The 16,612-nt window shown below is 41.3% G+C and overlaps 3 protein-coding genes and 1 long non-coding RNA gene across 5 annotated transcripts in view; all 4 read right to left on the bottom strand.

The window, feature by feature from the left end:
* Positions 1-867: 867 nt before the first annotated feature.
* Positions 868-3,362, bottom strand: LOC148125144 (high-affinity lysophosphatidic acid receptor-like). Its single transcript, XM_087938502.1, is given in 2 exon segments — positions 868-2,715; positions 2,717-3,362. Coding segments are annotated over 2 exon segments (576 nt in total). The 5' UTR covers positions 3,041-3,362; the 3' UTR covers positions 868-2,463.
* A 62-nt stretch (positions 3,363-3,424) lies between these two features.
* On the bottom strand, positions 3,425-4,012 carry LOC113440790 (high-affinity lysophosphatidic acid receptor; the record flags this gene model as incomplete). Its single annotated transcript, XM_026707413.2, is given in 1 exon segment — positions 3,425-4,012. A coding segment is annotated over 1 exon segment (588 nt), but the record flags the coding sequence as incomplete, so codon positions are not given.
* A 2,216-nt stretch (positions 4,013-6,228) lies between these two features.
* LOC148125143 (uncharacterized) lies at positions 6,229-9,817 on the bottom strand. Its single transcript, XR_015744574.1, has 3 exons — positions 9,722-9,817; positions 8,808-8,945; positions 6,229-8,674 (listed from the first exon to the last, which is right to left on the bottom strand). It is a non-coding gene; the product is annotated as an uncharacterized LOC148125143 (long non-coding RNA).
* A 4,538-nt stretch (positions 9,818-14,355) lies between these two features.
* Positions 14,356-16,612, bottom strand: part of MRPS9 (mitochondrial ribosomal protein S9) — a 34,852-nt gene continuing 32,595 nt past the window's right edge. For both annotated transcript variants that reach the window (XM_026707457.2, XM_087938501.1), the window contains exons 10-11: positions 14,802-14,971; positions 14,356-14,514 (exon numbers count right to left, since the gene is read on the bottom strand). In XM_026707457.2, coding sequence (XP_026563242.1) covers positions 14,423-14,514; positions 14,802-14,971 — 262 coding nt within the window. In that variant the 3' untranslated portion in view covers positions 14,356-14,422. The remainder of the gene's footprint in view (positions 14,515-14,801; positions 14,972-16,612) is intronic.

Raw genomic sequence — 16,612 nt, 5'->3', positions numbered from 1 at the left:
GCTGAGCCTCCAGCCTCCAGTACCTGGCCTTGCACTCCTGCAAGTCTTCCCTCTGTTTGGAAAGCCTATGCTCGTAGTCCTCAGTGAGGTGCTTCTGCTGATCCTCCTTCTTAGCCAGCTCCAATCTGAACTGAGCCAGCTGTTTTCCCAACTCTTTCTCTTGGTGGCTGCTTTAGCTCAAACAACTCCTTCCTGTCGGGACCCTAAGGAGCCTGGGCAGGTGAGGAGTGGCTGGGAGGGGAAGGGCGAGTAGAGGCCGGTGAGGCGCCTCTCGATGGGAGTGACATCGAGTTGGCCATGCCTACCCAGTCACATGGCCATCTAGCCACGCCCACCCAGCTGGTCACTGGGCAGATTATATCAGTGGTCTGCGGGATTTAAAATGTATGAATTTAGTAGTCCCTGAGGTCCGAAAGATTGGTGACCCCTGGTTCAGAGGATACCTGTATTAAATGCTGTAATGCATTTAATTTGCTTGTTCCATATTTTCCTTTGAAATCACAACAACGAAAATTACAACCAGAACTGTTTGCATATTATAGGTAAGGAATTGATTTGTTTTCCTTCTGTTGCTATCTGGATGACCACAATCCTTATTTGAGGGGATTTTTCAATGGATTTGTGTGCAAGAAGCAGTTTTGGTAAGGATTCTGTAGCAGGGAAGGTGAAATCATCCATGTTTTGTAATTTGAACCCGGATTATCTCCCATTATTTAAAAGATAGACCAAGAGATCTAAGCCAACCCCAATTGTACAATGTCAGAATGGACTTGTGCAAAAATGGCTCTCCCTGTACGATATTCAGGTTGCAATTTGATACTTATTTTTGTAAGACAACCAATTTGACTGAAGGGATAGACACTGAAATAAAAAAGCAGGCATGTTGATGTTTATTCTTAGGAAGAAAATAAAATTACAAAGGCAGTGTTATTATTGGCAATAGATTTGAAAAAACCAGACTTTGGATATGTAGTGCAATTCAACTTGAAACATGGACAACCTTAAATATGCTTAGCTAATTCATAAAACAGTACCACAGGCAGTATTAACAGTATTAAAGGCCGTGTTAAAAAAATATTTCTAATTTCAGAACTGATAGCCACTGTCCCAGGATTTATTTTACCAGGATGAACTACCTAGAGCGGGGGTCTGCAACCTTAAACACTCAAAAGAGCCATTTGGACCTGTTTCCCACAGAAAGCAAAGGGAGCCACAAAACCTGGCTGGACAGCCACTCCCACCCAGTCACATGACCCTGACCCCCAGCCATGCTTACTCAGGTTTTGTGGCTCCCGATATTTTCTTTTAAACAGCGCTCTATCTCTCTCCTCTTTCTTCCTCTCTTTCTCCCTCTCGTCTTTCTCCCCCTTTCTCTCTCCTCTCTTTCTTTCAATTCCTGTCTCCTTTTTCTTTCTTCTCTTTCTCATCTCTCTCTCCTTTCTCCCTTTCCCTTTCTCCCTCTCTCATCTCTCTCTCGTCTTTCTTTTTCATCTTTCTCATCTCTCTCTCTCTCTCTCTTGTGTGTGCGTGCGCGTGTGTTCTCTCTTGAACCATTTTCAAAAACAGGCGAGGGTTGGGGTTTTGTTTTGTTTTGTTTTGTGATGTTGGTCTTTCTTCGAGTGCTTTTTACCATATGATTTAAATGAAGGGCCATTTCAGGTTCCCAAATAAATGAAGCTCTTTCATCCCCAGCTGTAGCTCCCTGTCGGATGATCCCACCACTGGTGGCTGCTTCTTCCTGCCCTTTCTTGGTGCTGCACACACCAGGGAGATGTGGCACTTTCTCTCTGCCCCAAAACACTGGCTGGGCTGGCTGCAGCCAATGCTCCGCATTGTGATGGGCTCCAGGAGGAGGAGGAGGGGATGCCGGCCACCCCAGTGTGAAGTGTGTTAAATTTAAGTGTGCTGCGCAAGGCGCTGCAAAAGCAGTAAACAGCCATGGAGGTGCTGAGAGGAATATGGGGAGATGCACGTCTTTCTCTCCACCCCGAGACTACTGGCTGGGCCAGCTGTGGCTAACGCTGCTGCTCTTGCTGCCGCCTCCTCTTCCTGGAGACCATTATGACTCAGAGCATCAACTGCAGCCGGCCCAGCCAGTGTCTTGGGGTGGAGGAAAGTCGTGCGTCTCCCAGTGGCTGAGGTGCGCATAGCAACAAGGGCTGGAAAAAGAGGCCAGTAGAGGAGCTCTCTGGAATACGGAGCAAGTCGCCGTCATCCTTCTCTTCCCAGGGCAGGCGAGGAGTGAGTGGAAAGGGAGGGCGGTGGGCGGGGCCAGCCAGTGGTGGGTTCATCCGACAGGGAGCTGCAAGAGAGGGCCCAAAGGAGTCGCACGTTGCCAATCCCCAACCTAGAGTTCATTAAACTTGAATTCATTCATTTCACATGTTGGATGCAACAAATCCTGTCTTGCTATCCGCTGTTTTATCTTATTTCTAATACATTAATAATGATCATGGTTTATTTCTAAACTCCAGATGGGGAATTACTGCAAATATATATTGTGCTTGGCCTTATTTTCCGTTTTGTCCGTCCAGGCACTTGGGGAAAGATTTTAAATGTTTTTGGCATGAACTCCAGACAAGCCTCACGGAATTTCTTGATCCTCCAGCAGTAGATGATGGGGTTGAAAACGGACTTGAGATAACTCAGCCACAGTATGTAAGTGCTAATGACATAGAAAGAGGGGCTGTAATAAAACAGTCGGATGAAGACAGAAAAGCAGGCTAAAGACTGCGTACGGAAGCCAGCATAGGGAAAAGCCAACAAACAGAATAAAGATGGTAGTGAATGCCCTAGTTTTGAAGCTCATGTCTACATCAATGTGGTGAGGCTTTTGCAGTCCTACTAGACTTAGCCTGCTCACCTGGCTGAGGCAGATGTTCTCAGTGTGGTTGTGGATCCGGACTGTGTTCTGACGGGCACTGTTCAGGATGCAAAAGTAAGAATACAACATAATGCCAAAAGGCAGTGGCCCCCAACCTTTTTTGTGCCACGGCCCGGTACCGGCATCACAAAATGATCCGTGGCCCGGTACCGGCATCAGCACACATGACAAGGCAAGGCGAGCCAAGCGACCGGCCAGCCAGCCGTCCCCCGCTTCTCCCCGCCACCTTCAACTCCTCCTTTGTACCTTTGTCGATGGGCTTCGCTTCGGGACGGCTTCGGGACGGTCGCTCGGCTCGCCTTGCCTTGGGTCCTGAAGGAATCCTCGCACCTTAGTTTCGTTCGAAGCCCCCCCCTTCGATGAAACTAAGGCGCGAGGATTCCTTCAGGACCCAAACGCCACTTTCCAACCAGAAAAGCTCACCCGGAAGCACTTTCTCATCAAACAAGATGGCAGCGCCTAGCAAACCGGCAGCCTGGTAGGAAATGTTCCATGGACCGGGACCGGTCCGCGGCCTGGTGGTTGGGGACCCCTGCCAAAAGGGACAAAGAAAGTGGCCATAAGCAGCATCACTGCATAAGCTCGGTCTGAAGGGAACTCCGTGTATCCAAGGACACATTGTGGAGCCCTGCTTGGCACTTCCACAAATGTCCACCCAACAACGGAAGGGAAGGAGATACAGAATGACAAGAGCCACGAAACAGCTATCACAACTTTGGCACGATGGGGATTCAGCTTGTCTTGGTGCTGGACAAGGATGAGGAATCGATCCACACTAATGATTTAAGAGTATTGAGAGCCTTTCCAAGATTAAAAAAAAAACCAGTAAAGCATGGCAGATATGCAACAGAAATGAGCTCCAAAATTCCAGTTTACTGTAATAATGTTGACAGCAGTAAATGGCATGCAGACTAAAGACAGCATAATGTCAGAGAAAGCCAGTGTAGCTAAAAGTAGAGTTATGGCTGAACACATGGCTGGCTTCTGGTAAGCAATCAAGCAGACAATGGTGTTGCCTAAGAATCCAATGGCAATCATGAGGAACATTGCTATAGCCATTAACATCCTGAGTGAAACTGGCAAGGATGTATGATCAGACGTGTCTGAAGGTGTTTTGTTCCATGCCATTCTAAGACAAAATACTGATATCAGAAAAGCAAGACCGCCATAGTCTTCCTGCTAGCTCAAAAATGAGTCCATTTTGGCAAGTCTGTCTGTAGAACAGATTTTCAGCAATCGATGACAGATCATAGCATAACGTACAAGTTGTTGCATTTCTGAACAGAGACAATAAGGAAGACACTACCAAGAACTTTTCTTCAGGGACTTTCAGATCTAGAAAATTGGATAAAATATTCAAAAAAATATTTGAAATTCAAGAAAATGTGACAAACTGTTGGGAGTCAATATTTATCTTTAAAATACTTCCCCTTCCCCAGTAAGAAAGTAAAGTGTAAGCATCAATATTCCACTTCATAAATGCAAAAGACCATGCACACAGCATTGGAAAACACCCCATAGGCACTATATAACCTTCCTTACACTTAGTGTACACATTGAATTTGTATCACATTTGTTGAAAGCTGTTTTAATTTCTGAAATAGGATCCTGAGCTCACACAAAAGTTCCACCAACCCTCCCCTATCTCTTTGGTCAAATGAGAGCATAATTAAAAGTTTCACTGCTGCTAGTAAAGTCCCAAAGTGAATTGCTTGCTTGAATCTACTGCCATTTTCTTGTACTCTTCTTATCCACCCAACGACCAGTCTGCTCTGGTTGCCCCTTCTGATGTCATGCAGCATGAAACTACAAGCTCAGAGGGACCACTGTATTCAAATCCCGATCTCTTCACACAGAACAAGATTTTGAGGGCATTCATTATTTCAGAAGATCTGTGAAGAGGGGCTCTTTAAAATGATCTTAGTTAATATGCCTCAATAGAAAACTGCATCTCAAATTCAGGGAGAGATAGGGAAGCCTCACACCACACGCTTCACACCACCAGCATCAGGGCTCGGCAGGCTAGATGATGAACAGACCAGGGGTGGGGTGGCACCATGCCATGGCCCTTGAGTACTCTGCCCTGCCATCCTACGGTACATCATCCTCCAGCTCCACCCCAGCCCTATGCCATGCCTGGTCCATTTGGTGGCAGTGCTGCACAACTTCATCAATAGCCGGGTGAGATGGAAAAGGGGCTGCTTTATCCATCTCAGGCCGCCGTCCTACACTGCCAATATCAAGGCTCTACTGGCCCTGCAGCCCCAATAGTATCCTTGGCCATCCAACCTGCGGACCCCTGATGCTGGTGGCATGAGGAGGTGGCAGCCCCTTCCCTGTCTCACCCAGTGGGGGCAGCCAGTGGGACGCTTCCTGCTGCCACTACTGTTCCACCATCGGTAGCTGTGGCTGGGACTCATGCCACTGCCGCCTCACCCTCTTCGCTGTTTCGGAGCTAGAGGAGAGTGACGACGAAAGATCTCTGCTGCTGCTGCACATCAGCCCTCTCTGCCATTGGAGGGGCTTTCTTCTGTCTCCCCACCCTGCCTCGTAAATCACCTGCCTGGTGGCACCACCTCCTCCTCCACCATTACCTGCTGCTTCGGTCCTGCGGCACCACCTCCCGCTGCCTGGTCCCCATTTGGTATTTTAAAGGTGGCAGCTCTGGAGGCCGGCAGCTCTGCCACTGTGTTTCAGCCTTGCCTCAGGATAGGCCCGTTTCACCACCTGAAGCCCTTGGGGGAGTTGTCTAGCCACCTGCTTTTCAGCTCCATTGTGTTTCCCTGCCAGGGTGTTCACGGCAACAAAAGTTTGTGGGACTTAAAAAAAACCTTGAGATCTTTTTGCGAGAAGTTGGAAGGTCTGATCGAACTTTTTTTTAGTCCCAGAAATTTTTGTTGCCTTGCACGCTGCGGTGGAGAAACACAACGGAGCTGGAAAGCAGGTAAGTGAAAGGAATGCTTTGGTGGGGGTGTTCCAAGTTCTCCAGCTCTTCAGCGGAAGAGAAATGTAACAGAACTGGAAAGTAGGTTCAGACCTCCAGGCACTGAAATGGGCCCATCTCAAGGCAAGGCCGGCATCTACTGAAATGTGGCAGAGCTGTACTCCTCCAGAGCTGCAAACCTCCAGGGCTGCCGCCTTTAAAACAGGGACAAGACAGCGCGAGGCGGTGCTGCAGGACCGAAGCAACAGGTGGAGGAGCCAACAGCTACTGCCAGGCAGGTGATCTGCAGGGCAGGTTGGGGGTTAATTGAAGAAAGCCCCTCCAGCAGCGAACATGCTGATGTGCAGTGGTAGCAAAGATCTTTTGCCTTCACTCCCCCCTGGCTCCAAAAAAGCAGAGGGGGAATGGGTAAGAGGACTGAGCCACACCAGCTCATCCTCCGTAGCATGGCAGTTCAGCTCAGGAGGTGAATAAAAGGGAAGGGGTGGGTGGGAGGAGGTCACTGAGCAGGGAATGGCCTGGCAGCTCTTCCCACCACCGCCTTACCCCATGTAGTGGTGCTGCGAGCCTCCTGCCCCATTACAGCCTCGAGCAATCAGGCAGTGGGGCAATGTGGGTGGGGCTTAATTAGGGCTTATTTTGGGGGTAGGGCTTATATTAGGCACAGATGTGAAAATTGGGCTAGGGCTTGTTTTTAGGATAGGTCATATTTTCGGGAAACACGGTATTTATCCTAAATTAGATGCTAGTTCACCTGAGACATACATCCACATTTGATTTCTCTGTCTTGAACTGAAAATGAATGTTCTAATCAATTCATTGCAAAACTATATCATCTTAATATATGGTAGTATGAATGTTCTCTCTGTGGTATCTCTGTGATGATTTGTAGATGTGGGTGAGCAGTGAAGTAATTAACATGTATATGCAAACCTGGCTTGGAGTGTTTTCTTTTGCTTTTTAAAACCCAGATAGGTCTTTAGTAGAGCTGACAAATTGCTTTTGCATTCAAATGTCAAAGCAATTTGTGAATGTTAGGGCAGATGCTCCATGGTTACCTTGCATAAAATTGAACTGTAAATACTTGATTTGAGTGTTTTCTCCAAGCATCACCTAATGTTCACCATTCAAAAGAAGAGGTTTTTTTGGAAAATGGGGCAGAATCTATCAAACACTCCTACTCTCATTTTAAAGCAATCTTGCATAGTTCACACACATAGAGGCAACTGAAAAGGCAGCTGTTGATATATTTGTTAATTACTCTTAACATAATTCTTAATTATTATGCTATTTTAATTTAGCAAATCATTCCAAAGCTAAAGTGATTTCCGCTATCAAATGCATATACTTCAGCTGATTTTTCAGACAGTGGTGAAAGCTGCAACAGAAGTGAGGCACAGGTTATTTTGTGTATTGAAGGACTATCAGTTTCCTTTAGAAAGTCAGATTTTCTTAAAATATGATTTTTAATATAGTTGATACATCTGAGGGGGCAGATTCTATATGGATCCATTTGGCCAAACTTTAGAGTCTTTTGTATACATTACAGCTCATCTGATTACTGATTACGGCATCCTGGGACCTGTAGTTTTGCTGAGAACTATCAATCTGAAGATTTTGGACAAGATGTATGACATTGAGTCCAGTTTATAATTCCTAAGCTAATATAGGAAGATGATACAGATGCAACAGGAGTTTCTGCAGGGAAAGAAAGACTTGGATGCAGGATGACTAACATGACTACACAGTCAAAGTCATGTCCTTTTTGAGTATGCAATAACATGCACATACCAAGGTTTTAATTGCATCATTGTGACCAGCTATTTTGACCTTCGTTGCAGATGCTGTTGCAGAGGAAAGGGAAATAGAGAAAGCAGAAAGCAAAAAGAAAAACCAACTTATTAAACCCAGGAGGGCGACTATGTCAGTGCCAAGGAATTGGGAGGTCTGTTTAAGAAGGGAAGAAGAACCATAATATTCAAGAAAAGTAATTTGTAGGATAATGTAATACATATAAACATACCAGTGGTAGGAGCTGTTCATATGACACGAAGCCAAACATATTTATTTCAAGCATGTTACTGAGCCCAAATGAATTTCATGAGATTTTTTTTCCAGGATTAAAATAACACTTTTTCAAATAATGCTCTTCTGCTCAGTCATACAGAAAAAGCTAAAGATCCTTAGAATATTAGCCATTATATAGGGTGTTCAGTATAGTTTATAGGACATGAGACCCCCTTACTCTTGACTCTATGGCTATACTTTTTCCTGAAAGTATTTTTTTCCTTCTGGAATCGATTTTAGATTTTTGTTGTTCTAATCTTTTCAGTATATGATGGAAGCAGCTTAGAAGCCTGAGTCATTAAAGCAGTAAATAGATCTCCACAAGAAACCTGTATGAATTGACATGAGAAGATCAGGCAACAAATTTCTTGCATGAAGGAAACTGAACTTTCTCCACAGCAACCCAACTTTTACCCAGAGATTTGAACGAAGAAACACTGAAACAAAGGCCTACTTATGGTATTATACTGGTTTTGTGACAGCTGTTCCTGATAGTGGCACATCATGCATAAGAATCACCCCACCTGTAAATTTCTTCAGCCTAAAAACAAGTTTTGTTGTTCCTACTATATTCTCTGAACATATATAAACATACATAGAACAACTGAATTACTATCCTTTGCAATCTGAGAGAAAATGAATTAAATCACTGTAAGAAATAGCTGTCTGAGTTTCCAGCGACTGAGAACCCATAACTTCCCTAAGTAAACTGCTCCACTCCCTGATCCTTTCCTCGGGAATTGCTGAGGAGGCATCTTCTAGATCCACACTTTGGAAATCTATCAAAAGAGATCAGTGATATTATTAAACCGACAGAAGGTTACTGAAAGAACAAGGCCATGGGCATTGTGGTTGGGGTGGATTTATCCCTCTTGACTGCCTTTTGAAACCAAGTAAAGTTATAATGCTCACAATGCAGTGTGGTTTTCCACAGACCACCATTCATCTTTCAATGGAGGGTCTTTGTTCTTTTTTTGCACACAAAACTTCTTTTATCTGCCAAGGAGTTTTGATTGTATTCTCTCCTACTTCCCGGCTCCAAAAAGAGACCTGTAAATTAGGGTTCGGGTTATTGATCAATGGTGAGTTAGATACAAAATGTCATACTCACAGCAAGGCTTACGCCTAGGGTGTGTGTGTGTGTGAAAACATGTGTGAAAACATTTGTGTGTGTGTGTGTGTGTGTGTGTGTGTGTGTGTGTAAAAACAAGAGCTCAAGGGAAATTGATAACTATAGGAAAGTATCTTCTTTATCAAGGTAAGTATCAGACACCTCACCCTTGATAAGAAAGCAAAAACAAGTAACACCTCCAACATTATCTTTGGTTTGAATATCTACATCGCATCAAGTTGCTAGAATGGAATCTGCAGTTCATGAAGAAACGGCAAAAGGAAATAAATGACCGCGGGACAATGATTACGTAATACAGAGCCGGCTTCCTCCCCGGTTGCTCCGTTTACCGCGTTAATTTGGCCCGCAGCTTTAACAGAATTCGGGGCAATTCAAGGATATTCGCACCCATCGACTTAGCCCAGCCCTGGCGCACACCGCGAGCGTGCCACTCACCGGAGGCGGCTCACTGAAGTTACCCACAGAGCGAAACGAAGGCTCCCCACTCAGAGAGCCAAGCGCGCCCACGCCTCACCCCGGGCACGCCAAGCCAACTCAGGGCTTGCATTTTTGTGCAACGCCGAGATTTTGGAGGCAGGGCGGGAGGAATGATGGATGGATTCGCAGCTCCGGGACAGGCTTTGACACTAGCGGGGCAGACGCCCCATTCTCCCCCCGCAAACTCAAACTAAAATCTGGGGCCCTCCCCACTTACCGGCTTCGGCGGAGAGCTGGGCACCGCTCTGCTACGTGCAGGAGGCCGAGCCTCTGAGCTCCCTTCCAGGAGGACCCCAGCAGTAAAGCGCACCATCTTTGGAGTCGTGGAAGCGCGCCCCCTGCAGGCCTCGGTGGGACGGGAACAAAGACGGTGAGGTAGATGTCTATGGATGTTCTGTCATTCAGGTCGCTGTTGTCCTAAAGGTGCTTTTTTTCCAAGAGGCAACTAGACTTTCTGGTTTTTCTTTGGAGACATTTCGCTTCTCATCCAAGAAGCTTCTTCAGCTCTTGTGATTGTGTTAGTTGTGCCTTCTTCATAAATTCTGTGACCTGCTCCAATACTTCAGTTGGTACAAGTGATTTCAGCTCTTGGGAGTTTGTGTTCGACTCTCTTTTTCAAAACCTCAATTGTAAAATCAACCTGTCTTATTCTTTCATTGAGAAGTTGGACCTGTGTTTTCTTCCCTGTGTCCCTTCACTGTTGAACACAGGCTGCATCTTAAAATGAAGTGCAAATGGTTCCTCTAGTCTGCAATTTTTCTGGAAATTCGTTCATGCTCCCGGCACCATTCGAAAGCTGTTCATTCCAAAGTGCATCGCTAAATATCTATGGAGATTCTCAGTCATCCAGGTCATGGTTGTCCCAAAGATGCTTTTTTTCAACAGGCAACTGGACTTTCTGGTTTTTCTATGAAGACGCTTCTTGGATGAGAAGAGAAACATCTTCAAAGAAAAATCAGAAAGTCCAGTTGCCTCTTGAAAAAAATCATCTTTGGGACAGGTGAGGAGATAGTATTCCAGATGTAAACCTGGATTTTATTATCTGAAAATCATATGGCGATAAATGTGGCGACCCGGTTAATATATTGGTAAGCCTCAACTTACAAACACAATTGGGATTGGAACTTCTGTTTCTAAGTAAGATGGTTGTTAAATGAGTCATTCCCAATTTTAGAACCTTTTTTGCCACAATCGTTTAGCAAATTCAGCTTTCCGTAGACTTTTCTCATCAGAAGCCCTCTGGGAAGATTGCAAATTGTGACTACATTATCCTGTGGCATTGTAAATATAAAAATATACTGGTGGCCACACACCAAAATTTGATCATAGGGAATATGATACTTTACTGTAATACTTATGAATATCAGTCATGTTTTTTCCAGTGCTGTCACAATCCTGATCACTAAACAGATGGTTATAGTCAAGGATTATAACTTAACTTAACCACTCCTATTATTCTTGTTACTGTTTCTAGTATTCTTTAAGTTAGTATTATTTCAACCATTGATTTCTTAAGGATCCCCATGAGTAAAGACTCAAGAGCTTCACTCTGACACTACCTTCCACCCAACTCCCCTCCTCACATGTTATGAGTTGAATGGAAGTAGAATTGAGAAAGTTTTAGTCATATTCCACTTTTATGAAATTAGGGGAATGGAGGGCAGAGGGCACTGTTGCTCAGCTGCTGCTGCTTTGGGTTTGTGGAGGACCCGCTCCTTAAAATTAAGACTTGCTCTATCTCAGTAGCTTCAGGAACAGAACGTTTTAGAGCATTCCAAGAATTTTTTTTAGCGAATTTAGATACTCATTGATCATTGATTTGTTTTACCTAAAGCTATGTCTAGTGATATATTTCTTGGTACTTTCAGTTTATCCTAGCATTGCTAGAATTTTGATCAATTACTAGTAATTGCTTTATATTAACACACTTAACTTTTTAAATCCATGATAAACTTCTGTGAAGCTGTAGTGACTTGGAAACATACAAATTAAATAAAGTCTGGATTGGCTGTGCTTTCCTTTTGATAATCAGTGATTGCTTCAATCTTGGCAAGAATTTCGCATTAATGTACATGTATCTTTTGTATTCATGCAATGTTTGTCAAAATTGTAAATCTTTCAGCTTGAGTTTGATCATGACTTCATGAATGTATTCATGTTGTTTTTTTGCAACAACATGGAAATGATTTGCTATGGCTACCTTCCCAGATTGTTTTGACTTCCCAATTTCTGACATAGCCTTGGCCTACTTAGACAAGCCAAGATCTACAGTAGATAGCATCAATAATTCTTAGTAATTAATCATAATAGATGTGTGCTTATTTAATAGTGTATTAGTAAATTATTCAGAGCATCAAGGCACAGGAAGCATGCAAAACATGGCTGCTGAAAATTAATTCTGATCTTCACCAGAATGACCACTGGATACATCTTTATTTTCTTCTGTTTAATGAAGCATGTTCATTCTCTTTCCTTGAGACTAATTGGGGCAGGCATGTATGTTGTGCTTATCTTTCTGCTCTTCTATCATGTTGTGTGTGCATTGGTTGGGCCACATATGATTTGGTCTATGTAACATGAATAGGAGGGAAATGTGGTGAGAGATTTAAAATGGACCAGTGCAAAAATCTGTGTCCCTCATAGAAAGCTTAGAACATTTTTTTTTCCCGGAATGTTTTGTTTTCCAAGCCCAGCCCATTTCCAAAGTCAAGTTTTTGTTTGCAAATATTTCCTATCACACCAACTTTGGTCCCATTACGTCCTAGACACTTACTTTGCAAGCAGAAATTCCAAGGCCTTGCATTATTGATAGGATTGGAAAAAATAAAAATCACTCTTTGGTTTCAGATCATTCTTGCCTCAACTGTGCATTATCTTAGATGGTGCCTGTTGCGTTTGTAACTAGTTGTAGTAAATCTGCTGCCCAATAAATAGAGGCACCTCTGTAGTTATCAAAATGGCTACAAAGGGAGTATTTCAATGAATTATATCAATAACTCAAAAAAGCTTTAAAAATCCGTGGAATTCAATGCCAATTGAAGGCATAAGTAAATAAATCTGGATACCTGATTGGGATTTAATAACAACCAAGCCTAACATTTAAACAGGCATTATTAAAAACATAAACTTTACACATTTCCCCCCACTTTGTTTCATTTTGGAAAGGTAATATTATTGGTTGTTGTAAACAGCACCATCTTGTGGCAAAATATATACTAGTAATCAGATACTTCATAATTATATAACTTTTAAGTTTTTTAGAGTAAGATTAGGAAAATATACCATTATATTTCACATATGACAATATCGCTATGATGTTCATGTATATTTAAGACTCTGTATAGTAATGATGACTTATCATTCTGACTTGGAAAAAACATTTTATAGAAATCTAGAACTTTCATGTAACTTATTATTTTTGTTGCTGAGAAATATTTTGTAGTTTTTAATCTAACAATGGGTTATATTTCAAAGAATGTTTGTCCTCTTCCATATTAAATATTACTAATATAGATCTTTCATAAACTGAAAAATATATTGAGTAGCTTTTTTGGAAATGTTTTAAATAGGAGGAAGAAACATCAATAATGTACTTTTTGATGATACAACTCTTAATTGAAAATGCAACAATCTGAAACCCTGAAAGTTAAGCACTTTGAAAAAATGGAATTAGAAAAAAAAATGAAATACTTTCATTTCCCAAACTATGGACAGCCCTTACTCTCTTTTTTTTTTAAAGACCTGGTTTTTATCCAATAATTGAAGTCAGGATGCTGCTGATGATAAGAATTAATTTTATGCCGCCCAACTTTTGTTGGCATAATAATTATGAAATAATGTATCTATCAATTTCATATTTTTATCAAGCTTCAGAGCAAGTTTTAACCACTTTTTTGTTATTTTTGTTTTAATGAGATTTTCTATTTTCATTTTTTTCATGGCCCAGAGTTTCATAGATGGTTGGCCATATAAATTGGATAAAAATATCAAGAGCAAACTAATTACAATACTTTACCAAGCAGTCTTATGCTGACAAAGTAGATAACTTATGCCTTTTAAGATCGGTTACCAACAGCATAGATAAGAAATATCCTGCAGACTAATACTAGAACAGCAATGAAGACCTTGGAAAAAATATTCAGGTGCTGCATGTATTTGTACCTACTAAGATTAGAATTGTGAAAGCAATGATTTTCCCTGTGATACTCTATGAAAGTGAAACAAGTCAGACAAATATTGACACTTTTGAACTTTCATGCTGGAGAAGATTCCTAGAAATGCCATGGATGGACAAGAAAACAAAAGGATTATTGAACAAATCAACATAGAATTTTCAAATGAGGCACAACAGGCTCAAATTAACTTTTTTTTTGGACACATTGTAAAGAAAACCTAGTCTTCTAGAGAAATCAAATAATGCTGGGAAAGGTTAAAGAAAGAGGACAATCAACAACAAGGTAGATAGACTCAATTATAGCTGAAACACTTTAAAGGGCAGGATGGGGACAGGTCATTCTGAAAAAAAATCAACTATTTGTTGCTAAGAATTGATACTGATCTGATGGCACATAGAATTTCAGCAGCAGCAGCTTCTTCTAGTTCTTCAAAAGCAACAGACAGCACCTTTCATTTGCACTTTTGTAACTCTGGAGGGTCCTCCTGAACAAACAGACTCACCATTTCACTTCCAAGTCTATGGTGTAAATTCTCATTGGGTGATTTGTTAAAATGGCAACTCGCTTCTAAGATAGTCTTTTTATTTCCAACTGATTAGTGAACATTTCTGGTATCTACTGGCTGCACATGTTAGGGTTTAATGCTTCTTATATAGTAAATACGAAAAGACATGGATGGAAGGGAAGGTAAAATACAGTTTAATTACAAAGATTGATTCCTATAAAATATAACGTTTTCAGTTTTAGCGCTTCTTCCAGGTGAATTTTCTGCGGGCTCCCTCCTGGCCAGGCTTTTTCCGTTCTCTCACACGTGGATCAGAAGTGAGGAGACCAGCTGCAGGGAGATCAGGAAGAAATTTATACAATTTAATGAAATTAGGCACAGAGAAGGGTGGAGGGACTTAGTCATAAGAACTGAGGAAAGTCAAAGGGAGATCAGCATTTATCTTACATTTTAACCTAGATTTATAATATTTAGAGTCTTGGGCATTTTTGCCTCATTTTAAACAATTCATTAGAATGCTAAATAGCAGTTTTTAGAGATAAGTAGTCGGGAACAGGATACTGAATTTTATTACTTAGGACAAATTGATACATTTTTCTCTATACACTTCTTATTACCTTGCCTCATGGATTCTACTTCATCTTCAGTAATAAAACTACATAAAGCTCTTGCTACGGCTAAGCGAATTGCTCCTGCTTGTCCGCTTCTTCCTCCTCCAGATACGGAACAGACCACGTCATACTTCTCTAAGTGATCAAGAAATTGGAATGGAAACATCAGCTGTTCTCTGAAAAGTATTATATATGAATAACAATATGAAAGAGTTAAAATCAGTTAAGCGTAATCTAATAAATCATTAATTTTTTTTCTAGTGATCTGTCCATGGAAATATTTCATTAAGCTAAATCACATACAGGTAGTCACTGACTTATGACCACAATTGATCGCAAAATTTGTATTGTTAAGTGAGACATTTGTTAAGTGAATTTTGGCCCATTTTATGACCGCTTGCCGCAGTTAAGCGAATCACTGCAGTTCACAGGTGTCAAACTTGCGACTTCATGTTGCCATTACGTGACGTATCATGATGTTTTTTCACTTCACGGAGCTAGGGTGGACTTGACCTGCACATGATGCATCCGGGCTGTGGGCTGCCAGTTTGACATATCTGCTGCAGTTGATAAGTAGGTAACAAGGCTGTTAAGTGAATCTGATTTTCCTAATGATTTTGCTTGTCAAAAGGTGGCCTTGGGAAACAGCAATAGCTGTAAGTATGAGTCAGTTACCAAGCACCTGAATTTTGATCACATGATAATGGGGCTGTTACGAAGGTTGTAAGTGTGAAAAACAGTCATAAGTCATTTTTTTCGGTGCCATTGTAACTTTGAACAGTCACTAAATGAATTGTTGTAAGTCAAAGACTACTGTACTCAGGGGTGGTGTGCATGTCTCAACTTGGAAATGCTCTGAATTTGAGCTTGCAAAATTTCTAGAATGAACAAAACAGCCACTCTGAACATAAACCAGCTGTTTCAATTATGAGAATCTAAATTCAAAATGTCTCCCACAGCCCTACTGCTTATTTACTACAAATAATTTCTTTATTTAAATGTATCCACATAAAATGCCTACAGTTATCAGAGTGTAGTAATAGAGCAGTACAACAGCATGGGAGATTATATTGTTAACATTTAAGGTCAAGTAACACTTAAGCAAACTCATTTGCAAGAGAAACTATGAGAAATAAAGATAAACAAAACAAAAAATGGACAGACTCCCTAAGCCAGACTTACTCTTTTCCCAAGCCAAATAGGTTTTACTAATATCAAATCATGGTTTACAGACTGTACAAATATCTTTTTTCTCTTTGTTTACAATTTCATAGGCATTTAATAAGGCTGACATGGCTTAGAATGATGCAAGGTGTCAACACTTGCAAAGGAAAATGCATTTGTGCTCAGAAGAGGCTAAACTAACATACAATAAAACTGTCATCTTTTCAGAGTAATCTGCAAATGGATATCTTTGGCTCAATTTGGTAGTTTTTTATATAAACACATACTTTTGAGAAGCCTATTCTTACTGTAAACCTGTAGTTAAATTTAATTAGATTAGGATCTATTAGTTCATATACCCAGAAATTTTAGGATCCTACTGCCCCCAATAAAGTTCACATTTCTAAAAATCTATTATTTTTCAATAGGAATTTCCCAAATGTGTAGATTACAATCTTGTGATTTTCAGATTGTATTGATATATTGACTAAAGACAATGAGCATTACAGTCCAAGATATATTGAGGTACCAATATTCCAAAGTATTTGAAATAATTCTTTTAGTAACATTTTCACATATATTTAAGTTTTCAAATTTGATTATACAGCAGGAAAATATGACACTCTGAAGATTTTTTTAAAACTAAAAAAATA

Source organism: Pseudonaja textilis, chromosome 8, assembly GCF_049901715.1.
Source record: "Pseudonaja textilis isolate UNSWEBS1 chromosome 8, rPseTex1.2, whole genome shotgun sequence".
NCBI classification, from domain to species: Eukaryota; Metazoa; Chordata; class Lepidosauria; order Squamata; family Elapidae; genus Pseudonaja; species Pseudonaja textilis.
The sequence above is the reverse complement of the archived record's forward strand: the minus strand, read 5'-3'. Positions and strand labels throughout refer to the sequence as shown.